Source organism: Engraulis encrasicolus, chromosome 16 (assembly GCF_034702125.1).
Source record: "Engraulis encrasicolus isolate BLACKSEA-1 chromosome 16, IST_EnEncr_1.0, whole genome shotgun sequence".
In the NCBI taxonomy this organism is placed as follows: Eukaryota; Metazoa; Chordata; class Actinopteri; order Clupeiformes; family Engraulidae; genus Engraulis; species Engraulis encrasicolus.
The window spans coordinates 26,119,750-26,146,943 of NC_085872.1; the positions used below are offsets into that span (position 1 = coordinate 26,119,750).

At 42.4% G+C, this 27,194-nt stretch overlaps 1 protein-coding gene across 2 annotated transcripts in view; it reads left to right on the top strand.

Moving 5' to 3' along the window:
• The first annotated feature begins 4,033 nt into the window (after positions 1–4,033).
• pik3r2 (phosphoinositide-3-kinase, regulatory subunit 2 (beta)) overlaps positions 4,034–27,194 on the top strand; it is a 35,347-nt gene continuing 12,186 nt past the window's right edge. Inside the window, exons 1-8 of one of the 2 annotated variants that reach the window (XM_063219141.1) lie at positions 4,034–4,237; positions 6,232–6,359; positions 11,499–12,336; positions 22,007–22,099; positions 22,663–22,749; positions 23,904–24,044; positions 25,303–25,513; positions 26,271–26,362. In XM_063219141.1, coding sequence (XP_063075211.1) covers positions 12,012–12,336; positions 22,007–22,099; positions 22,663–22,749; positions 23,904–24,044; positions 25,303–25,513; positions 26,271–26,362 — 949 coding nt within the window. In that variant the 5' untranslated portion in view covers positions 4,034–4,237; positions 6,232–6,359; positions 11,499–12,011. The remainder of the gene's footprint in view (positions 4,238–6,231; positions 6,360–11,498; positions 12,337–22,006; positions 22,100–22,662; positions 22,750–23,903; positions 24,045–25,302; positions 25,514–26,270; positions 26,363–27,194) is intronic. The other variant, XM_063219140.1, reaches the window with a different exon arrangement.

Below are 27,194 nucleotides of genomic sequence, written 5' to 3' on the forward strand. Positions count from 1 at the left end.
CTCTCTCTGTTCATCCTGAAAAAAGTGACTCCTGTTTGTCGTTTGATTCTTGTTTGATTCCCATTTGTGATTTGATTGCACAGAACATATAGGCCTACACACACAATGAAATGTGTCCTTGCTTAACCTGTCACATGTGTGAAGAGGGTTGGGGGCAGTAGTGGGGGAGGGTACCATGGCATGCTCAAGGTACCCCAGTCAGGGGAAGATGTGGGAGGACACTGGTTACTCACTTTTCCCTCATCCACCTGTGGGTTTTGGGAATAAAACCTACAGGCATTACTGTTAGGTAATTACTCCTTATTTGGAATGTAGCAGAATATGGTTTTATTTGACAATAACTATTTCACTTTGGCAGATGTAAGATTGTTTATTTGTAGTGGACCATTCTAGAGGATGCTCATGTTGTTTCACCGTAATGTTCCTCTTTCAGTAGGTCGGTCAGTTAAACTCTTTGAAAGTCAGTTTAATCAAACTCTACGTTTTTATATGTCTGTTACTTCCTGGTTTGTTATGATGCACAACAATGAAAGCTGTTTTACACATACTGTTTAATATGCTTCAAACTCACTCCACAATGCACCCTGTCTGACTGGTTATACTGTAGCACCAATGCTCGTCTACTCCTGTGTGACATATTTACCCACCACTAGTAGAGTTATATAATGTTTACGTCAGTCTCACACACTAGTAGTTGTATAGGTTTTTGTGCCCTGATGGAAGGTCATGATGTCCTTCATTTCCTTGTCTGAATGATGCTGACAATAAATGAACTACCCCAAAAGTACCTTTTACTGATCTTCTTTGAAAAGAAAAAGAAGAATAAAAGAAACTAACCATGAGAATGTAACCTTTTCTTATGATGTCCTGCCTGTCCTTGCTTTGAGCTCAGCAATGAACAACACACCTGCTGTAACATACATTTACGGCTTGGATGCCGAAAATGAGATTTTCCTGCAGTAGGCTATTGGGATATGTTGTTTCAACATGGCATTACACAGTGAAGTGCAGTAGCCTACTGTTTGAAGTAGTTATTAATATACAAAATATTGCATTTTGTTTGGTAACACTTTAATGTGTATTCTAATTTATAAGCGCAACTATGGCCTGTGGAAGTAAGTCTGTCCTACATATTAAAATTATTACCAGATAATTTGCCATCACCGAAGAAAATGTAGAGTAGAGTAGAGTAGAGTATCGTTTATTGATCCCATGGGGAAATTAAGGTGTCAAGTAGCATACACACATAAATAAAGACATAAAGACATTGTCCACAAGACATAACACACATATTTACACATAAAATAATCATATATAGCTCACTGTTGCATACTTATTGCCAAGGCATCTCTCTCTCTCTCTCTCTCTCTCTCACACACACACACACACACACACACACACACACACACACACACACACACACACACACACACACACACACACACACACCAAAACCAAAACCAAAACAATAAAGTGTAAAGTGTCCACAGTGTTCACATGTGCCTTAGCTAAGTGGCACATACAGTGAGTCCAATATGTATTTGATCCCTTGCTGATTTTGTTGGTTTGCCTACTAACAAAGACATGATCAGTCAATAAATGTTATGATAATATGTATTCTAATATGGAGAGACAGAATATCAAAAAGAAAATCCAGAAATTAACTGAAGAGAATATATATTAATTTATTTCCATTTCATCGAGCAAAATAAGTATTTGATCCCCTGCCAACTGATTACAGTTCTGGGCCCACAGACCAAATGGGCACTTCCGATCAACTTGTCATCTGAATTAAAGACACCTGTACATACTAACATGCATAAAAGACACATTGAATCAGCAGAATCAGTCCATAGTATGAGTGAATCAGTCACACTCCAACCTCACCAGCATGGGAAAGACCAAAGAGTGGTCAAATGATATCAGGGACACGATTTTAGACCTGAACAAAGATTAAATGGGCTGCAAAGCCACAAGAAAGAGACTGGTATTAATGACCCAGCTGTTGATGCATTTCTTCCAAAATGTGAGGAATACAAAATGACTATCCATCAGCCTGTCTGGGGTTCTATACAAGATTTTACCTTTTGTAGGGATTTGAAAATCATGAGAACAGAAAGAAATCACCCTAGAGCTATACGGTATGAACTAGGCAATGATATCAAAGCTACTGACCAAAATCACCGAGAAAACTACTGGTAGCACTTAATGCCACAGAGGTTTAAATTCCTGTAGTGCACACATGGTACCTTTACTTCAGAAGGAACCTGTGCAGTCCCACTTGAGGTTTGCCAACGGACATCAGACTGATTTAGGATATGATAAGGAGGTGCTGTAGTCAGATGAAACCAAAATCAAGATATTTGGCATTATCGCAATTCAATGTGTTTTGAGAAAGAGTACTACTGTCTATGATCCCAAGAACACCCTCCTCACCATCATGCATGAAAGTGGTATCATTATGGTTTGAGGGTGTGTGTGTGGCCAAGGCACAGGACAACTTCACATCGTCAACGAATGGATGGAGGGAGACATGTAATGTGCAATCCTGAGTGCAAACGTCCTTCCCTCCACCACTACACTGAAGGGTGGGCCATTTTTGCATCTCCCAACATGACAATAATACACAACATACAGTCAAAGAAACGAAGGAGTGGCTCAATAAGAAGCATATTAAAGTCGTGAAGTGGCCTAGACAGTCTCCAAATATTAACCCTATAGTAATTCTATGGAGAGAACTGAACGTCCCATTTGCCAAGCTACAGCCACAAACTATTAATGTTTTAGAGATAATGTGCAAAGAAAAATGGGCAAAAATATTTTCTACTATATGCACAAACATTGTCATCAACTAAAAGAAGCATCTGACCTCAGTGCTAGACAACTAGGGCTTTTCCACAAAGCACTTTATCTTCTTTAGCTAGAGGGGTCAAATACTTATTTGCCTAAATTAAATACAAATAAATTAAAATATATTATTTTAAGTTATTTTCTGGAATTTATTTTTGATATTCTGTCTCTCCATGTTTGAATACATATTATCATAAATTTATAGACTGATCATGTCTTTATTAGTGGGCAAACCGGCAAAATCAGAAAGGGATCAAATACATATTGGACTCACTGTAGTAGCCAAGACAAGGTGGCCATAAAGTGTCCAGGAGTGTCCATAGTCTCTCTGCCTAGTATGTCCATTGTATTCCTTAGAATATTGTAAAGAATTAGACATTTGAGCTCTGAAGAGGATGAGCTGTTGTACAACTGCACACTAGGAAAATAGGCCTATTATAAAATATCTCCTTTATGAAACTGCTAATGTGGCCCGGCAATTTTGTGTCATCTCTCAAATGAGGATTTCGACTGCCAGGATAAAACCCGGCCTATGGTCAGTATTCAATTCAATTCAATCCAATTCAATTCATGTAGGCTACAATTAAAAAAAAAAAATTGCCACTTCATGCACTGAACCAGAGTTATCCTTAGGCTTTTATATTACTGTATGAGACTGTTTTCAACATTGGGTTTGTTTGGCATCAATTAAAACAATCAACAGGCCTGTGACAAGAGCAGACAAAGGAGCAGAGCAGGTTGGTCTACTACTACTGTATGTGCTGCAGAGGTGGAAATACTGAACTGACAGAGCCCTGCTTGGGTTTTCCTTCTGACTGTACTCTCTCAACACAAATGATTACACAAGCTTATGAACCTGACTTAGGGTAATTCGGACCAAGTCGTTCATTGAATTGGATGGAGCAAAATAAGTGGCAGGGTTTTGACTTTTTTCTTTTCTGTTTTTTTTCCACTGGTGTGTTGACAATCCATTAATGGTATGACTCGAGCAAGGCCAAAATAAGACCACCAGTCACGCACTGTGTGTCCGTGTGTGCATCTCTTTAATCACATCTAGAGTTCTTTATGGAATCAATTTAGAGTGCACGCGTATTACAGTACTCTCACGAGGGCCTACCTGTTACTATCGTGTGACTTTTATTTTGACACATAATTCCAGTAGGCATTTGAGTGATCACTGTACAGGTCCTCCTTCTCTGCACAGCGGCGGACAGTGCCTTTGGAAGGGTCGGAAAAGTGTGCTGCTCAGGCGAACGGGGAAAGTTGGCTCTTAAGTGTCTAGAACTCTTGACTTAGATGGTTAAACTCGCAGTGGTAATAACCCACAAGCCCTTGCATCCGAAAAACAAGAATTAGTTACAACTTAGCAGAAAGCTGGGAATCTACGGTAAGTTTCGCCTTGTTCTCACGACGCTAGCTAATGCTAGTTACACCAAATGTTACTGTAGAACTAGCTATCAGACTGCAGGAGACAGGAGAAATCTTGTGTTCCACGCACACAACATGGCTCTCCTCAGCTGCAATGGTGTTCTACGACTCTTTCAAGTTACCACATATTTTTTCAGTATCGTATCGGGGAAATGGGAAGAGGTAATTCTATGTGAAATAACGCAAAGGTTGAATGTGTGCAGAAATCTTTCGTGCTCTTGAAGTGAAGTGAAGTGCGACAAAATATTTTTGACGTGTATTTACCTGGCACGAGTAACTTTCTGGCTAACTCCCCGTTGCAAACTGAGAAACTATTGCGCATCACATAAAGTGTATCACAACGGGACCAGGCTGTTACGCTTCTGAAAGTATCAAACACCCACCCTTACACGTGCATGTAGAAAGTAAATCCTGCGCTTTTATTTAAGTGAAAAAGCATTGAAAATATGATGAGCAAATACCGTAAATTCACATTGGTCACAGTTTTTTTTTTGCCGTGGCCGTGAAGTCTAGGTTAACATGTGGGAGACTACTGGTCAGGAGACGTGTTTGCTGTATGTTTTTTTGCATGATAACAACGGCGTAACAACCATTATTGTAATCATAACATAACTGCAATAGTTTTGCCAATTAGAAAACTAGCGGTAGGTACTTGCCACTCGTGAGTTAATGTAAAAGCGTTTACTTGTGTGCAATTATGTAATTATTTCTCACCATTGTAGTTGGGGATTGCTTAAAGGACAAGTGCACCATTTTCAACATGAAGCCTCCCTTTCTGAGTTGTCTGCAAATTGTGTGCAATGTTTTAGAACCAAACTCACCTTTTTTTAAAAAAAATGTTTGCTGCTGTCTCCATTATTTGGCTGGTTTAAATTTGGTCTCAATTGGCTTTACAATGTCGGTCTATGGGCATGTCCAACTATGTTCCTAAATTCATCCTAAGCATTTGTTTTCAATACTATGCAACTCACAAAGTGTTTAGGGGTGTTCACTGGTATTCCATAACAATTTCCGAAGCGAAACTTGGTGTCTGTCATTTTTTGTTAATTATTTTGTGAAGCTTCGCTACGAACATTGTTATGGAATACCAGTGAACCCACATAAACACTTTTTGATTTGTACAGTATTGAAAACAAATGTTTTGGGTGGATTTAGGAACATAGTTGGACGTGCCCATAGACAGCCATTCTAAAGCCGGCCGAGACAAAATCCAAATCAGCCAAATAACGGAGACCGCAGCAAACATGAAATAAATGGTGAGGGGGACTCTAAAACAATGCAGACAACTCAGAAAAGGGGCCTAATTTTGAAAAAAGTGCAGTTGCCCTTTAACCAGTTCAGGATTAGTTGGCCCTGGCTGGAGCTGATTATTGTAGACTTTTCTAGAATCTGTAATGTTGTGTTTGGGGTTTCTAAGTAATCTCATCTGAACGACTACTTTGTGTAGCTCACTAGGTACGCAGCTGTCACCTGAAATGTCTTCAGGTTAAAAAAAAAAATGTATTCCTGTTCATTCCTGTCGAAATCTGATGAGTAAAGCCACCATGCGCAAACTTGTTGATGCATTAAAATAGTCTTACATGGTCCACTCAGTTTTCTAAGTAACTAACTAACTAATAAATTGCTAAAATAAACTGCTTCTATCTCAAGCATGTCACTTGTCATGCCAAAACATCCTCAGTAGTGCCAGTCATAATAGTTGTAGCAATAACAACACATAACAAGTTCAGAGCAGGATTCATTAGACACTCACAGAAGAGCCAATGTCTTGAGCAACTTGGGTAACCACAAGAATTTCTGAAAGCATTGTTTTATGACTTTTATGTTTTATAGTAATTTATCCACATATTAACCAGAGTTGTATAAAGTAGAAGTACTATTACAGATGTAATTACAAGTCGAGTAGTGTGTTATTACAAACCATTTTCTTTTTGATCATTTACACTTTATTAGTGACAGGACCGTTCAAAGAGACAGGAAACATTTTGGGGAGAGAGAGACGGGGAAGATTCGGCAAATGACCCGGGACAAAATCGAACCGGGATCACCGGCGTAGCAGCCCAGTGCCCTGCCGAGCCGTGGTAGGGCCAACAAAGTTGAAACCACTAGTGTTGTAATAACATTTGCAAGTGTACTTCTACTTCTGCTTTATACAACTCTGATATTAACAATACACACATGGCAGAACACGTGGGTGGTAATACATGTCCTCAAATTGTTCACCCTGAAAATATCATTACAATTGGCCAATAAATGCAGTGTCTTGGTGGCCTAGGTGTCATTCTTTGTAGCAGATTATGCTATGCATTCCACTGGAGTGGGTTTGTCAATTTATTTACACAAGACCTAATGCAGTGGATGGCGTTGTGATCGACTCAGATCTCACAATTTACGGATTATTAGATGAAATTATTATTAGTGTGCCATCTTGTGGGCTTCTGAAGCAGTGTTGCGGCACAATTGTACCAAAATCAATGATTATATATTTCACAAAAAGATGTTAATACTATGAATGTGTCTTTTTATGTAGTCTTATAGCAGTGCTTTTCTCTCTTTTTTTACTGCAAGTTAATTATACTGTCAAGGATGTTGCAAATTCTTATGAATACCATATGTTGTATTTATTCCTTTTTGTTTAGTGCCTTATGTTATTGAATTGTTAGAGCCATGCTCTGTTATGTTTTTGTTGGGGCTCGGGGTGGTTCGTTTTAACATGCAAATTTTCACATGCAGTTGCTCACACTACCCTAGACTTGTCAGCACCTGAGTTTTTTTTTCCAGCCTTTTCTGAGATCCTGGTCATTGTAATGGTGGGAGAGTATGTTTACATTTCAAAACACATCTTTCTTTATTTCCAATGACATCCGAAAGGTTATTCAACATCTGCAGACAACTAGCAAACAGCGATACCTTTTGGGATAATATTTGGAGTCTGCCCATGTTAGGAAGGTTTTTAATGTAAACAAAGTCTACTCTGCCCCACTAGAATAGCTCAGATCACGGAAAGGGCGGAGTCTAAAAATGCAGCATCACCGGGTACTGTCAAGTCAAGGGTAGCGTGAGCAATACAACAGCATATTGGGGGGGAAAATGGCAGAAGTTCTCCTTTAAACACTAAGTAATTTAATTTAGTTTTGAGGCTCTAATTACATGGGATCAAATAGTCATTCTGTGGACATTACCACTCTCTTTTTTGAGTTTTTAAGCATAATTTAAATGGAATGGTACAGTCTTGATCACTGCCTGGATATATTTAATAATAAGGTTTTCATGGTTTGCCCTAACTTCTCCACTGTTTTCTAAGCACATGGCGTAAGGCTGCCCAATTGGGAAGCAGGATTACCGTTTCTTACTTAGCAACATGGACTTTTATTTCATACTCATTCATTATTTTTTTTCTCTGCTGGTTTCCCTTTTGGTGTCGGTCGGCAGACACTAAGTGAAGTGTTCAGGCTCTTGATGGAGTAGACCAGTGTTTCCCAACCTTTTTTGTGCCAAGGCACACTTTTTCCCTTGAAAAAATCTCGCGGCACACCACCAACCAAAAATGATGAAATAATGAAAACAAATAATTATCTGATAAGAATGACTATATTGTTAATATAGGCGGCTACAAAGTGTCTTGAATAGCAATCAAATAAACACAAAACTGTATTGTTTTAGTCATGTTTAGTCAGGTTTAGTCATTTCACTGAAGATGCAAATGTACAAATATCAATCTCTGTATATTTTACTCACTTAATTTTAATGTGAAACCTATGCGTCTTTCACCTTTGGCTAAGGCCCGCCCTAAAATGCTGTTTGTTTGACCGACCACAATCACAGCGATGCAAAAGGTCGAGGTCGGTCCGAAGAAGTCGGACAGTTTGACAGCGCTCCATGCTCCATGCTCAAAGCGGATATCTCATGTTTTCAAATGCAAGATAATACGGTCATATTATTATTAAAAACTGATTGGAAATTGTGCCTGGGGTGTTTGTGACAAATGTGCAAGTTTCCCCGCGAGGTAACAGGAGGTAATCGCTTTCCCCTTTCCCTAAAACTGGGCTATATTATGCTTACCGGCAGATAGTCTGCCTTGAAGGGTCTCGGCTTCGTCACACTCGACTAGAAAGCACGCGGACCAACAAACTACGTTGTGTGCTCAATCATGCCACCACCTCACTCGTTTAACTTTTCAGTAAGGTTGTAAGCAAAACACAAATCTGTTTCAGGGTAGGATTTTGGTTTTCTGACCTAATTAATGAAGAAACAGCGCTAGCAAAGTTAACTATCAGTCACGTCTGGAGGATTGTTTTGACTAGCAGCTGATGGACGTTTTTTGTTAGGGCTACTGAAGATACATCAATGCAATTCGCTACCTGCTGCCACCTAGTGATAAGGAATTATTTCATGCTTAGGACGCCAGTCAACAGCAGACACTAGGCTACTAGAAAATGACATAGGCATTATTTGTTAACAAAAACGATGAATTTAAAAAAAAAAAAAACATCCCCAAGAATTTTCCACGGCACACCTGACGATCTCTCACTAGTGTGCCGCGACACAGTGGTGGGGAAACACTGGAGTAGACGGACAAGGATGCACTCATCATCTGTTGGTATACCAGCTGCTCTCTCTGGAGCTACACAGACTCCTGCCTCTGAGTCTGTGAGCGCATGTGACAATGATGCATTCACCCCTTTTCCTTTTGCACTTACCTTTTCATTGTTGGGGAACGCAAAAAAAAAATATAAATACAACCGCATAGAGGTATGATTAGCTTATGAGAGTGTGTTGTGCGGGAGGAGGAGGAGGAGGAGGAGGAGGAAAGGATGGGAGCAAGAGCTGACTGTGTGTGTGTGTCTGGTGGGTTGGGGGGGATGTGGGGTGTTTCGGTGGTGTGAGGATTGCGGGCTGTGGTTGGGCATGCCAGTGCCACGTGGCCACGCTGCCAAGGCTGCTGTTCACACTGAGGATGTGGAATTGACTGGCTGGTGGTGCGCCTGTTCACTTGCCTGGGCCAAAGGTGGGAGAGTGCTGTCCTGAGATGTGTTGCTCTGCTGTGAGGACCACTTGATACTTTTTTTTTTGCAGCTGCTGATGATTACTTGTGGGACAGTCTCAATCGCAGAGGGTTGTTCTTTGTTAAGTTCTCAAGGGTATGAAGTATCTCTGCAGCTTTTCGTGGCAGGATTTTTTTTTGTTACCGGTAGTTTAGGTTATTTTTTGCCATTCAGCCTATTCATTGCTACAAGATTCAGGGCAGTGTATCCATTGAGCCCACTGTCAATTTTGAGGTTAATTTTAAAGGTGCACTGTGTAAGTTTTAAAATTTCTAGCAGCTTCTTTGCAGAATGCATGCTGTCATTCACAAATGTCACCTTTTTCCACAAATACTCGCTACTGCTACCATCAAATTTAAAGTATTCATTGGGAAAATTGCACTTTTCATACATGAAAAGGTGGATCTTCTCCATGTCCGCCATCTTGAATCTCCAGAAATAGACTTTTTTTTAAGCTGCAAAACTTACTGCAAGTATACTTTGGTCATAATCATAAATATTAGTTTATTATTCAGCAAATATTCATGAAGAGATGGAATTTGGCAACACTCAACACAGTTTCAAAGTGTATTTTGTTTCCCATTACTTTATTTTTTAGAATTATGTAATATACCTATTAGTTCTTAATATTCAGGGTTTTTTTTATCACAAATTGATGTTCATCACAGTAAAGAGCCCAGGCCAGAGAATGTCAATGTGAAACACCAAGAATTCAAACTATTTTTGTCAAGCAAAAAACTGAAAACAGGTTTCAAAGACCCAAACATCTTACAAGGGTTAAGGTTGTTATACATAGGGTATAAATAGCAAGTATATTGTAATTCGTTTAACATTATTTCTAAGTCTGGGTAAAGAGTTGGGGATAGTATTTCATACATTGTTTTGTAAGCAGATCTTATGTATTGATGGGAAATTCTTTACAGAAAGATACTCTGTTTAAGCCCACTCCAGGTATTTCAGTATAGGAATAATGATGTAGGCTACCATTGGGAACATTTAAGGCCATGCCAGGCTTTTTTACTAAAATTTCTAGTATTTCAAAATGTAAATCAACTCATTGATGAACATTGAAATGAGAGGTAAATCTTTCCACTTAACAAATAGTGTTGCTTAGAAATCATGTGGATATATTTGAATACTGGTGAGATTTAGACGTTTATGGCCTTAATGGGTACATTTTCCTTCTGTGTACATTACCAGTGCGTTTTTGTGATTCTTATGCTGCAAGACGCAGCACTTGAAATTGTTCTGGTACTGCAACTGTGAAAGATGCGATGTCTGCAACTTGCCTTCCAGATGAAGCCTCTTTCACTGTGAATATTCTAATGTCATGGCATTTAGTCAATAGAATATGTGAGTAGATCCATGTAAGCAGTTTGTCGGTCATTGGTAACTGACGATAGGCAAATGCTAAGTTAACACAAGTATTGTTTTGCAAATGATCTGTTTGTCTGCATTCTGTACTCGTGTGATTCAAGGACGTTTCTACTTGTGTCGAAACTCAACCATTTTGATCGCACCAGATTCTGACTCACGAGTGGCCACATAAATAAGGAAAAGTATGCACGCTCCCATTCCCATTAGGCTGTGTAACAGTCACAGTGGAACAGTAGCAGTTTAGCATTAGTAGTACTCGTTAATTGCTAAGAAAATGGTGCTCTTGTGAAAGTTATTCAGTAGAGTGTTTCTGGGTGCCCATTCTCCCAGTAAGTTAACATTGCTTTCTAATGTACAGCTGTGGCATGTGAGGCCAGAACCTGTTTTTTTCCAGTGGGGCTGCCTGTGTCTTTCCATTATATAGTCAGAAATGTTTGAGGCAACAACTCCAGTTATCTCAACACTTGGCATGTAATTGTTTCACTTTTGGTTTACTTGCTCAAGCTGTGTTTGACTCGGGTGATTTTTGTTGCCAGAACTGAGGAATGGTAATTTGAAATGTCGGAGAGTGACTGACAGAACGCTTATTTCCACTAAAGTATCAAACCTAACAAATACAAAAAGTAGCAGGTTTGACTCTCCTGCCATTATCATCTCCCTCCACATCACTTAATTTTGTGTAAATTAGAAGACATTTACATTATCATGATGTCAATCACATTTTTTTAAACTATGAGGGCTATTGTATTTTACAACTGTATTTTAATAATGTATTCGTCTTTTTATTACCCATTGCAGGGTATACCGAGCTGAAAAAAGTTCCACTGACCAGACGGGGCCAGCCTTTTCAGAAGACAGCAGTGGAGACTATGTCCTGAGCTCATCTTTTTTTTGTTTGTTTCCTGCTTAAACGAGCATGTTTCCATTTCTGTCCCTCTGCTCCATCATTTGGTTGAACCGGGGTTTGAAGCTGAGGAAAGTCCTTCTCGCTGCCAACACTGGCCAGATCTAAGCTAGTTGGTTCCTGCTAGCCTATCCGCCCTGCCTCAACATCGGCCACAATGCTCCTGAGCTTTGGCTGACAGGACCACGCCACCACCAAACGGACTCAGACAGTAGCTGCAATCACCCGCAGCCACCGCAGCCTGGACGCTTTGGCCTAGTCCCTGTGAAGTCAGCCAGCCAGCCAGCCAACCAGCTTTTGACACTGTTACCATTCGTTGTATCTGCTGATACCGTCAGATCCCTTTCTCTTTAGAGAAACGTACGTCGAGCGAGTTTGCACGGGAAAAAAGTGTTCAAAAAAAAATAATGGAGGCAGAGGGGTTCCAGTACCGCTGCCTGTATGCGTACGAGAAGGAGCGGGAGGAGGACATCGAGCTGCAGCCGGGCGACATCCTGACGGTGGACACGGCGTCGCTGCTGTCGCTCGGCGTGCGGGACGGGGACGAGCAGCACCCTGAGAAGATCGGTTGGATCCTGGGATACAACGAGCGCACCCGACAGAGGGGGGACTTCCCCGGGACCTACGTGCAGTACGTCGGACAGATCAAGGTGACGCCACCTCCAAACCACCCGCGCTCCCAGAGGCCTCTCCCGCCCGCCCCCCGACCTGAGCCACACCAGAGCCTGCCAGGTAAGGCCACGTGCCGGCCCGGCCCGGCCCTGCCAGCACTCATGAAATGACATACCCGGTGTGACACGTAGTGGTTTACCTTACCACTGTCGGGGAAGTGCCATACAAACTCTGTCATCCAGTTGCAGTTTGCTTATTTTGATTGTGACATTATTAAACCGAAACGCTGTGAGCTGGGGCCTTAGAAACCCAGACAAAGAAATGAGCCCCATTTACCTGCTGCTAATGTTAGAAGGCTGAGTTTCAGTAGATTATATTTTACCAGTTTTAACTTCACTAGTTTTTTGCCTGCGCTTGGCTGGGGGTTGTCATACTGGGTTGCATTTCCAGTATAACTTGCAGGGTGCCAAACTGCACTGTCACACTCATTTCCAGGCCTTTTTCCTGGCTCGACCACCTAAGGTGATGAATAACTTAATGTATAATGTTGACAATATTGCCTCACAAAGATTGGCTTCGCTTGTGTTTTTTTGTGCCTTTTTATATCTAGTGATGTGCAACACACATTTGGCTTAAGATGTGGAACTGAAGCTACACATGTTTATTTCAATCATAAGTTGCCTTATGCAGTAGTAGGTCTCAAAGGTTGCATACAGTCAAGGTTTGTGCACGTTTTACTATGATGAACTCCACGATGTAGCAGTTAATTTAAGCAAGCTGATATGAAGCCCCTGTAGAATTACAACCACCAGTATACATGGGTTCGGCGTGTTTATCAACACGGTATTGTGAGGAGGGGCAAGACACTGGCAGCCAACCACGTGAGCTAATTTTTTGACCGACAACGGTTTCCAACAATCAAAGGTTGAGTTGTGCGCAGTTAGTTTCGCACAGGCAGGGGAAAACACAGTTTTGGAACCCATGTATGATTTCCTCCAAATTTAAAATCATGAAGTCAATTAACCATTAGCAGGCTGCTTTCAATCTAAGGAAGGAAAGTAATTTACTCGCCCAGAAACCCTGCTGGTGTTTCAGACTACACAGAATAACTTTGGCTCTTTTAGATTTACTTAAGAAATACTTCGGTGGATGGATGGGATAGAGGGTTGCAACCAGCCAAGCTGATTATGACTTATCATTTTAACTGTAGGTTATCCCAGGCTTGCTGGATATGCGGCAGGAAATTCTTGTCAGTGTCCTCACCATGTTGCTGTGTCTCCCCGATCAGCTGAAGAAAGTGTGTCACATTCACTCCCGTATCATGCAATGGCCGATGAATGAGTTCTCATTGGTTAAAAGGAGAAAAAATCCCTCCATGCTCCTTACAATTAAGAACTTGGACCACCTGATACCAGCCCTTTGAAAGTGTATATAACAAGATCAAAATGAAGCTCACTAGCTGTTTAAGGTATGCAGGAGAGAGGCGGTGGTTAATGGAATACAAAAACTTTGGTTCAGTAGAATGACGGACAACTTTTCGTGTGGCACTGAAATCAAAAGCCTTAATGAGATTAAAGGATTTATCCGGAGTTGGAACAAGTTTGCCTGATTTTTGCATGTTTGGGATGAAATACAGTCACTCTAGAGCAAAATCAAGGCAAAAGGATGCGTTTTGAGAAAGTTTGATAATATCACGTTAGCCTCGTTAGCCATATCAGCTATGCAATATGAAAGATGCGGGCATCGTTTTTCGGCGGTTACACACATTTCAAAAGCACAACATTTTAAAGTCTTGCACAGCTCAAAACAACCTCACACGTACCTCATAATATGTTGAGGGTATCCACACATAAACCGAAGTGTCCAAAGCCCTTCATGTATTCTTGAAAGGTCTGCAGAATGTGTTTTGTGAAGCTACTACCTTGAGAATATCTAAATTACGGCCAAGACAACTATTTGACACTAAAGTCCACCAAGTAGATTGCCGAGTGCGTCGCATCATCAGCTATGATTATTTCCATAGCGAGTAACCACAGCTGATGGTGCGACGCACTCGGCAATCTACTTGGTGGACTTTAGTGTCAAATAGTTGTCTTGACCGTAATTTAGATATTCAAGGTAGTAGCTTCACAAAACACATTCTGCAGACCTTTCAAGAATACATGAAGGGCTTTGGACACTTCGGTTTATGTGTGGATACCCTCAACATATTATGAGGTACGTGTGAGGTTGTTTTGAGCTGTGCAAGACTTTAAAATGTTGTGCTTTTGAAATGTGTGTAACCACCGAAAAACGATGCCCGCATCTTTCATATTGCATAGCTGATATGGCTAACGAGGCTAACGTGATATTATCAAACTTTCTCAAAACGCATCCTTTTGCCTTGATTTTGCTCTAGAGTGACTGTATTTCATCCCAAACATGCAAAAATCAGGCAAACTTGTTCCAACTCCGGATAAATCCTTTAAAGATGAACACTTCCCTTCTCACCTTGCTCTTGTCGTCTTAGAATACCATTTTCCCCTCTTCTGGTAATGGCATGAGGTATGCCAGATAGCTTAATGGCATGAAATATGCCAGATTGCTTAATATGTTAAGTGACACTATTGCTTCAAAGCAGAGCATGAAGTTAGTCTGTGATCCGTTTTTATACACATTAACAATATAATCTTAAAGTGCGGCAGTGAAATGTTTGTGATGGAGTGCCCCTTCACATTTGTCATAAGGGGGGTGGGACATACTAGTAAGCGATTTTGTGTCGTGTGCAGGATGCCTCGTGTGCTGCTGACCCAAATGGGATGCCTCTTCTTGTCTGAAGAAGTGGCTGATGATCCAGAGAGTTCTGTGGTGGTGACGAACGTATGGAAAAAGGGGAATAATCTCGTAGGATGTGATGTTAGGCAACTGGTATTTTCATTCCAGTCGAAATGAACAGCATGACCATAGGCTGATTTGGACATACCAGCACTCTTAATGTGGAAAGAAGGATATTCATTAAAGTGGCAAGCAAAGAAATTGGTCTCATTTAAAGGTAGAGCTGGGCAATATGACGATATATCGTGATATAAATGTGTATATCGTGCCCTTTCTCCTATATCGTTTATATCGTGATAAACTAATTTCATCAATTTTATAAAATTTTATACAATGCAAGATAATTAATTACATTTCATGTTGTCACTATGCATGCTCTAAGTTTACTGTACTCTAATGTAACTGTAAAACCTAAAATAAAAAGATTCATTTTAAATAGATGTGGTTTTGCAACAGGAGAAACATGAGAAAATAAAGAGAATAGCTGAAAACGTACGTAATTGTGGTATATCGTGATATATATTGTTATCGTGATATTAAGTAATCCATATCGTGATATAGTTTTTTTTCCATATCGCCCAGCCCTATTTAAAGGTGATTAGTCCAACAGATATTTTCTGAGCAGTGAGCAAGAGTTCCCAGTGTTTTCTGAATGCTTGGAACATGGCAGCACGGTTTGGCATCGCATCAGGCGTCCAGAGCAGAGGGCAAAGACCTCTGTGCGATAATGATGTGTGATAAATCGTGTGAATGCTTTTGGATCTGCACCGCAGACTGGCAATCAGGTTACTTTAAGGTCCTTGAGAAGATTTTGTTGTTAATCAGGACACATTTTGTGCCTCTGGGCGTATTTGTGCTCATTTGGTTGTGCTTCAGCTTAGGGAGGCACTTAACATCTTGGCAGAGCTTGGAGAATGGGCACCATAGCTGAGTGTACCGTTTCACCTTTGACTTTGACCTTGGCGATGAAGTTGGTCGTAACCGCATCTCAATTGTTTGCTGGCAATGAGTGGTTTGCTGGACAAGACCTTGACTATGCTTTAAATAAAAGCTGATGATAAATGACTCATTTGCCTTACTGATGCTAGACAAGATGAATGACTGTCTAAATTTGGACATTAAGATAGAGATTTACTTGCATCACAGTCCATTAAAGCTAAGTTTAATGCACCACCAGTAATGCAAAGTATTATACCGTATGTTAAGGAGCAGTGGGGAAAAGGCAATCTTGTCAGATAGATGGAATAATATGCAGTAAACAGGTCAAATTTGCCTCCATCACATTAGCTTAGGAGTATTCAATATTCTCATAACTGAAAGTTTCAGCTTTTTTGTGTCTTTTGAAGACATGAAGCATTAAGCCCCGTGTATATCAAGGGCGAACTAAGCGACCTGCGTGACGGAAGTCATTATTTCTCTATGGAGGGAAAGCGAATAAAGCTACCAGAGCGAATTCGCCGGGAGCGAAGCTTCTTGAGCGACCAGAGCGAATTTTGACAATTAAACTCAAGCTAATCTTAAGCGAATTCGCTATGACGCGGTTCGGCGAAAACCATTTGGAACATTCATATCGACGAATGTCCCAGGCTGTCAAGACAGAGCCGTTATGTGATTAGCTGAATCAAACATGTCAATGCAGCGTCCAGAGCGAATAAAGTGAATTCATGGCGAAACTTCTTCAACCACCCCAGCTACCTGGGTCGCGTAGGTAGCGCCTGGTATATACGGGCCAAAACTGTAAAGTTTTAATTGTACAGTAAGTAAGGAAGGAAGATTTTATAACGGGCACTGATTTTCTCTATTATACTACAAGGACAAAATCTTTCTTCAATCCTCATACTTGCATAGCTTTAAGGTTTTTTTTTTTTTTTAGTATATTTATGTATTTATTTTTGTAGTGGTTAGAGCAAATGGGTGAAAAATATCTCTGTTGGTGACAGCCATTGTAAGTGTTGAAAGTAATCTCCCACACCACTCCCCATCTTCTTGGAGGACAAAGAAAAGCTCAACTGCTCAACGATTTCTCAAGGAAGGAGAAGAACATGGTTGGAGAAGATTGAAGGCCCATAGTTTCTGAGCTTGCTTTAGGGACTCATAACCACTTGCTCAAGTGACCGGTCAGGGGTGCATTTCTCAAAAGAGAAGTTGTTAACCTGTTAGCAACTTCGGTAGTTGCCAATGGGAAAATGCACTGAAAACAACAAAGTAGCTGCTAATGTAGTAAGCAACTTTGGTTTTGAGAAATGCACCCCAGAGCAGCAGTGAATCTGTTGCCTCCTTTAGTGAGATAAGCAGTTTGTCAAGGTTATTGCAGCAAACCTCCAGCAGTTACACCCAGTCTCGAATTGCCAGCAGGCAGAATACGTTTAACCAGGAGAGGAGTGCTCCTTGGCCAGTGCAAGCACCATTTTTCTCCCCCGTCGGTGCACCGTCCTTTTACAGAGCAACGGTTAAGTTTTGCGAGTTGCTGTTTGCTTTTTGTGTGTGTGTGTCTGTGTCTGTGTCTGTGTGTCTTCATCGTGACTTGTGTTTAGACAGATGTAGCTTGAAGAATCAGTCGCCGCAAGAGCACGCATGCATGGTCAGATATTAAAATCATTTTCAAAAATGAGGTCTCATAGCTTGCAGCAGAGAAGGCGGAAGAACTGTTTTTAAACTCCTTTTCTGGCCTCCCTTTTACAGCCTGAAGTGAACCTTGGCTTGGCATTTTTGTCAAACCCTTCCCCTTGCCTTCCCTACCTCCTCTGCTCTCCTCTCCTTCTCTTCTCCACCCGTCCTCCACTCCTCCTCCGCTTCTCCTCTCCTCCACTGTTTCGCATGCACCTCCGATACTGTCTCCAGGCAGCTATAAACTATTCACTCGCTCGCAGTTCTCAGAAAGGAGAGAGAGGCCTCTTGAATCCGCTCCTTTACTAGGAAGCTGCATTCGCAGAACTGGTGGTGGGAGGCAGGCTATGGTGCTAGCGCCCCGGCCTTTGCAGCCCATGCAGACTATTTACGGGCCTGCTGTGGTTATGGATGCCTTTTGGCTGCACCACGTACTGCCAGATTTCTTTTGTAAAGCTGCCTGGTACTTGTGAGGTGGAAGTGTGTTTCTTCGGTAATATCGTTATCTATATGATCTTTTTTTTTCTTTTCTTAAAGAAAGTTATTGGGCGTTTTGTTGGCTTGAGCGGTTAAAGTGTGTTTAGCAATGATGCGTGTGGTGTGCCAGCTGGACTAAAGACTGCTTTGCAAAATGTTATTTATTTTGTAAAAATCTTACTGGACCATCATAATTCCTCACTGATTTTATGCATCATTTTGCTGGTAGTTATTCACATTTCAACGCTGTACTGGCCAAATGAAAAATATCAATTGTCAAGGATGTGTGTCTGTGCTCGTTATTTTTTTACCCTACAGAAAAAATAGGGTTGTGACTGAATTGAAAAACTTGCTCTTGGTGGTATCAGTAGCTCTAAAGCACTAAATACAAGTGTTCCAATGAATTAGCAAGCCGACCACCAGGCAGGTCAGCCATATGACTATTGTTTAGGTGCTCAGTAGGGTACAGTAGCCAACCATCCCCTGAATATGGAATATGGTTCCATATTTAGAAATATTACAAAGTACAGTTCAATTAGAAATATCTAGAAAGTACAGTTCCATTTTGAGCTGACACAGTTTTTAAATGCAGGAAATTGCATCTAAGAAATACAAAATCTTCAGGGAGAGGTCCCCCATACCCCCCATGACAAAGTGTCCTGTATTTTTTCTCACAGACATTTGGCAACCCTAGTGCTCAGTGCAGAGATACTGGGGTACATGCAGAATTGCTAGCCTGTGTTTTCCTTACAACACAGAATTCCACAGTAACTAGGGCCACAGCAGATACAGCACAGTACCAGAGAGAAGAATCTCTGACAGTACTGCATCACAGACTGGATAGTATACTCTTAGAATCTCTAACTGTATTGTACCGGAGTATTTTAAGACGGTTAATCTTGATGCCTATGAAACCACCGAAGTATCAAACCTAACAAATATAAAAAGTAGCAAGTTTGACTTTCCTGCCATCATCTCCTCCCCCCACATCACTGGGTTAGGTTAACTAGACTGCTGCCTCAGTGTTGCATCACAAGCTTCGTCCAGAGGGATGTATTGCATGCTGTATTGGTATTTTGTACCACCCTCAACAAATGGGTCAGTGGTACCTGATTTCATTGTCTGGATGTGGATGTGGGGTAGGAAGCAAGTGCAACAAATAAGAGCGAGAGACCTCATGATGCTGCAACCTGCTGTGAATTTGAAGTTAATGTGTACCATACAAGTTCTCTGATCTCTATCTGATGACGTGTCATGAGGTCAGATTCAGATAATGGGAGCTAACAGATTGATTAAAATAGACACTTACAAATTAAAAGGAAATACAATTCAGAATATGTTTAGAATGAGTGAATAAAAATATTGCTAAGATATTGTCTTGGCAAGATGTTGTCTTGTAAGATATTGTCCTGTACCCAGTCTCTGGTCAATATGTCATGTCAGTTCCATTGATGGTGTAGAATCAACCGTTAATGGTGCATTTTATTTACTTGTATGAGTCTATGTTGCATTACGATTTCTGTATCAAGCTATTCTATGAATGTTCAAATATAGTACAATCTAAACAGCCATGGCATTGGCTATAGCTTTGATTAATGGAGAAACATGTCCTGCTCTTTTAAATCCTTTTTACAAGAGATGACCTAATATTGCTATTGACACAAAACACGAATTGAATTCGCCTTAATCTGAACCTTCAAAAAATAGACTGAGTGAGGGAGAGAAGAGAAAGGGGGGGGTGGGGGTAAAAGTGCTGCCTAGCCTATATGCCTGGATATCAGGAGCGTTGTTCTGTCTGACTGATTTAGCCCAGCCAGGGCTTCGACCTATAAACCCCCCCCCACCCCCCCCCCACCAGACAGCCTGGCTCTCTGGGAATAGAGTTTACTGCCGTGATCACATGATTATAATGCCCATAGTTGTTTCTTCCCAGGGCATGCACACTTGCAGCCGAGCCAAGAAGCAGCCTGCCGAGGCAGCCATAATTGGGTAATGATTAGTTGGTTCGCTCTCCAAAAAACTAGGGATGACTTCAGGGCCACAGCTGTTTTTCCCAAAAAGTTGTATTCATTTGCACGAAAGCCTGCTCCCACATTTGGTGCGTTTGCGTATTGAGACAGGGTGTCTTTCTGAAATGGAAAAACTGTTGCAAGAATAGTCCAATCTGATATGTAGGGCCTTATTCGTTTTGTGGGCTAAATGTTATGTAACTCGCAATGGTAATTATGCGAAATTCACTTCAGTAGCACTTGAATCAGGCCGTGTATCAGATCTACTGCTGTTTTTTTTCCAGTTTACAGTTGTTTTACAGGTATGATTTTTCCACTGAAGGCAGTTTACGATTTTATTTAAAATCACATGAATGTTACTCCTCACAAAGGGGTAGTCCGTTCTGTTGTGCCGTTTTATAAAAAAAAACATTTATGTCCATGTTTCATTTCATTTACTATGTTTTTTGTTCACATTTTTAACAAGAAAGAAAGTTTACGCCATCTTCAGAAATAGCTGTTTTAGACAGGGAGCCTTTCTGATCTATATATGCATGTAGCTAAAATATGGGATCCTCTTTTCAAAGCAAGTCCCCGAGCTGAATCTTGGAAAGGGCTCTGCTCTCTGTGTATACATTGGGATGAGTGCACAGCATGGAACTGGTCGGGGGGGGGGAAGCAGCGGAAGAGACTGGGTTTGTGTTTGTGTCGAGGCAGAAAAAGCAAGCAAAGTTTCCATGTTTAATGTGCAGTGGAAAGGCAGAATGTGCTGACAAGGCTTTTCGTCTGAACTCCAAAATTAATAATCAGACGCGGTTTAGCCTTGCACTGCTAGGAGGCTTCTGGCTGCCAAACCCTGGGCTCTTTGTGGTGAGCCTGAAAAGGAGGCCTTGGCACTCCGCCAGCAGGGCTTTTTGCTTGTTCAGGATTTTTTATTAAATCCTTTATTGTGTTCTGCTCACGCAAGGGGCTGGAGCGATCTGTGCTCCTGCTCCTGCTGCTGCTGCTGCTGCTGTGGGCAAAGGACTGGAAGAATACGGAAAGAGGCGCACACAGACATACACTCAGGCTTTTTTTTCTTTTTCTTTTTTTTTTTGGAAGAATGTCCAACAAGCACTTTTTTTCCTTTGCCAGTCTGTGTTGTATTCATTCTTAATGTACTGCTGGTTAAAGTTCAGGGACTGATGCATTGAGGACGATCCGCAGAAAGAACGATCGAGAGGGAGAGGGAGAAGGAGAGTGAGGGCTCGAGTGATAGAGAAGTAAGGATGTAGGGTTGAAGAGAGAGGGAGAGAGAGAGAGAGAGAGAGAGAGATGTCAAGGAGGTGGGGTTGGAAAGGGATGTAGAGAGAGGGAGAGAACTCCCTTCTGCAGTGAAATCCCAAGAATCTGAGATCAACCAGCCCTCAAGGCAGCACTTAACCTTGCAAAGCAAACAGTGCACAGTCTGAAATGTGTCAGGAGCTCGCACCAGTTTCAGTGCACATAAAAACAACAAACCTCCCTTGCAAAAAGCCTGCCTTGCAGAGAGGAAAGATGGAGAATAACTGGGTTAGGCTGCAGTTTTTAAAACATTAGAAGCAGTCTCGCTCGCCTTAAAAGTACTCCTTGGAGCATTTCAGAACTTTTATTCCTTCAGACCTGGTGTACCTTTCAGTGTTCACTTGCTTCCAGTTCAAGCCAACTATTAATCACCTTCATGTTCTGATCAAGTAACTTCATTATGAGGAGCTGTGAAAGCTGATGGGCTCAGCCTCAGTGGTTTAACATCATTATTTGAGCAAACGGTATTGTTGAGATTATGGTTGTTTAGTTAGTAGTATTTGACATTGTGCATTGCAAGCATAACCAAGTGTAAACTGTGATCTGATATCATGCTACTTTATCCATCTTTGTCTGCGCAGCGGCCTCTCCTCAAGACTTGACGGGACAGTTTGCACCTCCAGACGTTGCTCCCCCCATACTAATGAAACTGGTGGCAGCCATTGAGAAAAATGGTAAGGAGATGCTTTCCCCCTTTTCAAAGTACGTGTTTACGTTTATGGGATGGGATGGGATGGGATGTACTGAGAAAATATTCTTTTCAGCTATATAGCCTAGCAATTCTTGAAGTGGAGTGATCTGGGTCATCTCCTGGTGCTTAGAGTTTACGCTACATGTTTGACTCAGCGGCAGTCTCCTCCTCCACCCCAACCCCAATCCCAATCCCACCACCATGCTCTCTCCCCCCACCCACCTTGCCCCCTTTCTCCGAGAGGACTATACTCCCAGCCCGCCCCAACACACGAGAACCTTTCACACACTCGGCAGTCTAAAACAGGGTGCGGGTGCAGAGACTCGGGTGGCATGGGTTACTTGATGTGGCTGTCCAGGTCTGTGTTTAGTGTGTCTGTGGGTATTAATACCGACAGACACACAGCTTTTCACGTTTAGATGTGGTGGCCACTAGGTTTGTCTAAGCTTTCAAGCGGCGATGGCACTGGCACTGCCAGTGGAGGTGAAAGGGGATGAAGCAAGCTATTTTTATGGCGTGAGTCAGTGCCTTGATTTTACCTCACAGGTCTGGACTGCAAGACACTGTACAGGACGACCCCTTCCTCGACCCCTGACGATCCAGAAGCCGTCCCCACACTCGCCCTCTCCAGTGGTAAGTCCTCATTAGTCGTTAATAGTTAATTCCGTCCAAGGCTGTGCTGTAGTCGGTGATGAGTTCACAGTTTGGTATATGATCTAGCAATGCGTCTCCAAACCCCAGAGAATATATGGCTCTTGTTTTATTTGTGTACGTCTTACATGTATTGTTTATTGTAATATTTCAACCTCTGATGTGTCATACTCCTGTTGGATGCTGCACTGTAGGAGAGCAGTTTGTGCTGCATTTCATTACATGCAACACACAGATGCAGTGACTGTGGCGCATGTCGTAATATTTATAGTAGACGAATGCACGGTACTGTAGGTTGCCACATATTTAGAATGCTCTTGTTTTCAGGGAGTCCGACTGGCTGGGTTAGTGTGGCCCGTCCGCCTGACCATAAAGCACCCAGTTACTGGCTGTGTCCAGTTACATCCCCTGGGGTGCGTTTCTCGAAAGCGTAGTTGTTAGCCAGTTAGCAACTTTGGTAGTTGTCAATGGGACATTGCATTGCAAACAACAAAGTAGCTAACGTAGTTAGCAAATATCGTTTCGAGAAATGCAACCCTGGGCGGCAGCATTAGTCTTTAGTGAAGGTGTGAAATGAGCGCTGCTGCCTGGGGAAGAAAAAAAAGAAACGTGACCGACCGCTCTCCGCAGTCCTGCAGCTCACAGCAGAGGCCGGCCGCATGCATGCACGGGCTCCAGACACCACACGGTTTTTGGGGGGGGGGGGGGGGGGGGTGGGGGGGGGGTGGGGGGGGTGGGGGGGGGGGGGGGGGGGGGGGGGGGTGGGGGGGCGTGTGTGTCTGTCTGCCCCCAGCAGCAACTAGGGCCCACAGACAAACAAGCAGATAGATAGATAAATACATAGACACAGACAATTTATCTATGTATATGTGTGTCACTGACACACTGTCCTGAGGAGGGGGTGTCCAGTTCTGGCATCTGACACAGTAGCAACGGCAGCCCACAGACAGACGGACGGACGGACCTATCTATTTATCCATCCATCTCTCCTGCTGACACGCAGCCTCGAGTAGGGGAGGTGTCCAGTTTTTTGGCATCTGCCTCAGCAGCAGCAGCCGTTAGGGCCCATAGACGGACGACCCATTAATCTGACACTGACACCAAGCTGCCGTCTGTCTGGCATAATTGCATTGCAGAGTCGCTGGAGTCGGACATGGGACAGTGGGACGTGGACGCCCTCTCTACAGCCGTGGTCCGGTACCTGCAGGAACTGCCGACGCCCATCGTCCCTGTGGCGACACAGGCAGAGCTCCTGGCCGCGGTGCAACCCGGAGCAGGTATGGCTGACTTGCTACTAGTCATTTTGGCTGCTGTAGGGTAAAGTTCATTTAGAGTCCTGGTTTTACAGTACTACATGTGTGAATTGACTAGCAGTGTCGTCGATTTGAATGTGGGTAGATATGGGTGTGTGTGATGTGCAGGTCATCAAATTGGCTCTGGTTACAGGTGTGACATCATGTGCATGTCATCAACTTTGGCGTGATTATGGATATGATTTGGGTATTGGTACGTGCGGGTATGCCCTCGTGATTTTTGGTACAGGTTTCGCTTGACATGCACGTCATCGGCTAGTCACTACTGTCCTTTCTCGGAGTGGCCTGTCCTCACTTGCATTCTTGCACTTGTGTGCGGAGGCTTCACAGAGTCAACACAATTACTCGGACAAATTGCTTAACAGGCCGGTGAACGCTGGAATAACTGCCAAGTCGTGTGTGTGTGCGTGTGGGCGCGTGTGTGTGTGGGCGCGTGTGTGTGTGGGCGCGTGCGTGTGGGCGCGTGCGTGTGTGGGAGCGCACGGTGCATACACGTGCGTGTGTGTGGGCGCATACGCGCGCGTGTGTCTCCATGTGCTGGTATCGCCATGTATTTGCTTATCTGTTTATTTCCTTTGTGCATGAGCATGCGCCTATGTGTATGAGTGTGTACATGTGTGCATCTGCATATAGTCGCTGTCCAGCGAAAACCACTTATCTCCACTTCTCATTGTTTTTTATGTATTGATTTATAAAACCACATTTTCAAAAAAAAAAAAAATTGCAAAATTAAATTTGGCTACTTAATTATTTATCATACACATATACCCATGGAGACTTACCAGTAGTACTGTCTTATATTTTATAATAAATAAAGAACGAACATAAAAAACTAAAAATAATAGTGGAGATAAGTGGTTTTCTTTGGACAGCGACGATATACTATATTAAATATTGGTGTGAGTGTGTGTACTGTGTACCCATCCTCGTTTCCTTAAATCTCTGCTTAGTGTGTGTGTGTGTGTGTGTGTGTGTGTGTGTGTGTGTGTGTGTGTGTGTGTGTGTGTGTGTGTGTGTGTGTGTGTGTGTGTGTGTGTGTGTGTGTGTGTGTGCGCGTGTGTGTGCGTGCGTGTGCGTGTGTGTGCGTGTGTGTGCGTGTGTGCGGTATGGAGGAGAGGGGGTGGTGTTGGTAATTGTTGCAGCCAGCGTGCCTCTTTGACACCTCTTGTCAGTGACGCCGCCATCCCTCATCTCATCTCCTCTCATGTGTGTCGTGTCACAGACCCGGTGGCAGCGGCGGCCGCAGCGGAGGGGAGGGGCCCGCTGAGGGAGGTCCTGGAGGGGCCGTCCCTGCCCCCACAGCAGCTCCTGACTCTGCACTATCTCCTCCGCCACCTGGACACCGTCCTCCAGCACTCTGAGGCCAACGGCCTGGAGCCCCACGCCATCGGCCAGATATTTGGCCCTCTGCTCATCCGAGGCTCGGACACACTGTGAGTAGCTATTTTTTATTTTTATTTTTTTTGGGCTTCCTTAGCTTCTGTAAGTTCCTTTTTTTTCACCTGCAACTTTTCTGAAAAAAATACTCTTTTGTCTTCACCTATGAGGAGTGAAAGATTGGAAATTACCTCTCTTTTTTTTTTAAAGAAATGGTTTGTGTAAAACCAGGTCTTCAATGTAATTGCCGAGGTGGAGTGTTTCGGTTTTCCGCAATCACTGAATTTTTCACGCTCAAAAGGCTCATCCCCGGAATTTGGCTTGGTCTTCGGAATTTTCCTTGATGCAGAATCGTGCAGGAATTTCCCTTACATTCCCCTCAGATGCATTCCTTGCATGGGCATTTTCTTTTGGAAATGTATATTTAAATATTCTTCATGCACAAAGCTTTGTATTTATCCAAATGGTCTACACATGTACATGACTTTTTAATCAGCTTGATCATGGACCGATTTTAATCAATCTGCTGTTGTGTGCAGTTTTGTTGTGTTTTTGTGTGCCTTTACAGTATACTTATAATTGCATAATTAGTGTAATAATGTTACTCATTTACCTGTAGGCTCCACTGTCATCTCTGTTGTATATCTTTTTCACTTTGATTTATTAGTTAGTAATCTGATTGAAGAATATGGAACAAGGAAAATCTGGGGAATTCTTGAGATGGGATATCTGGGGAATTCTTGAGATGGTAAATGCATATCTTATTGCACTACCTGTTTTGACTTACATGTATCTATTTATTTGGTTTGGCAGGTCAGAGACAGACACAGACACAGAATTGTTTGCATTGGTGCTGGAGAGGCTGCTCCTTGAGAGGGTGTGGGAGCAGGAACCTGTGCCCCCAGGTACAGCCGCCTGTCTTTGGTTTTGGTTTCAGTTCGCATCGAATGGGCTTCATCTTATATTTTTCCTCTTTAATCGGTTAAGACAAGGGCCCTGTTGTGACTTTGCTGTTACCAGAATGACAATGACCAAGTCCCTAATGTATTGATTTACCTAAGTCTCTAATATCGGAGTAGTGTAGGCCTCTGACAGTACAAAGTCTTTTGAAGGACTGTTACAGTGTTCCACTGGCGGAACAGTGAATATTGAGTGTCTACGCCTCATATACAGTCCCAGGAAAAAGTTTGTACACCCTTTGAAATTTCTTGCATTTCTGTCAAAATTGGTCATAAAGCATGGTCTGATCTTCCCGGAAATCACAAGAAGGAACAACCAGAGTCTGCTCTAACTAATTCAACCCAAACATTTACAAGTTTACATATTTTCATTGGCCATAAGATGTAAACATTCACAGGACAGAAAGGCATAAGTAAGTACACCCTTGCATTCAATAGGTTTTAACCCTAAATTTGTCGCAATAACCTCAACCAGATGTTTCCTGTAGTTGCAGAACAGATTAACAAAACAATCTGGATGTATCTTGACTCCCTCTTCTTTAGAAAACTGCCCTTCTTCAGCAAGGTTTCTGGGATATCTGGAGTGAATAGCTTTTTTGACTTCATGCCATATCATCTCAAATGTTTTTTGTCAGAGCTTTGACTGGGCTATTCCAGAATGTGTATTTCATTGTTATGAAGCAATTCAAAAGTCAATTGCCTCTAAAATATGGGTTGTTGTCCCATTTCAGCACCCATCCTCTTGTGTGCCTCAACTGTGTGACAGACTACCTCACAT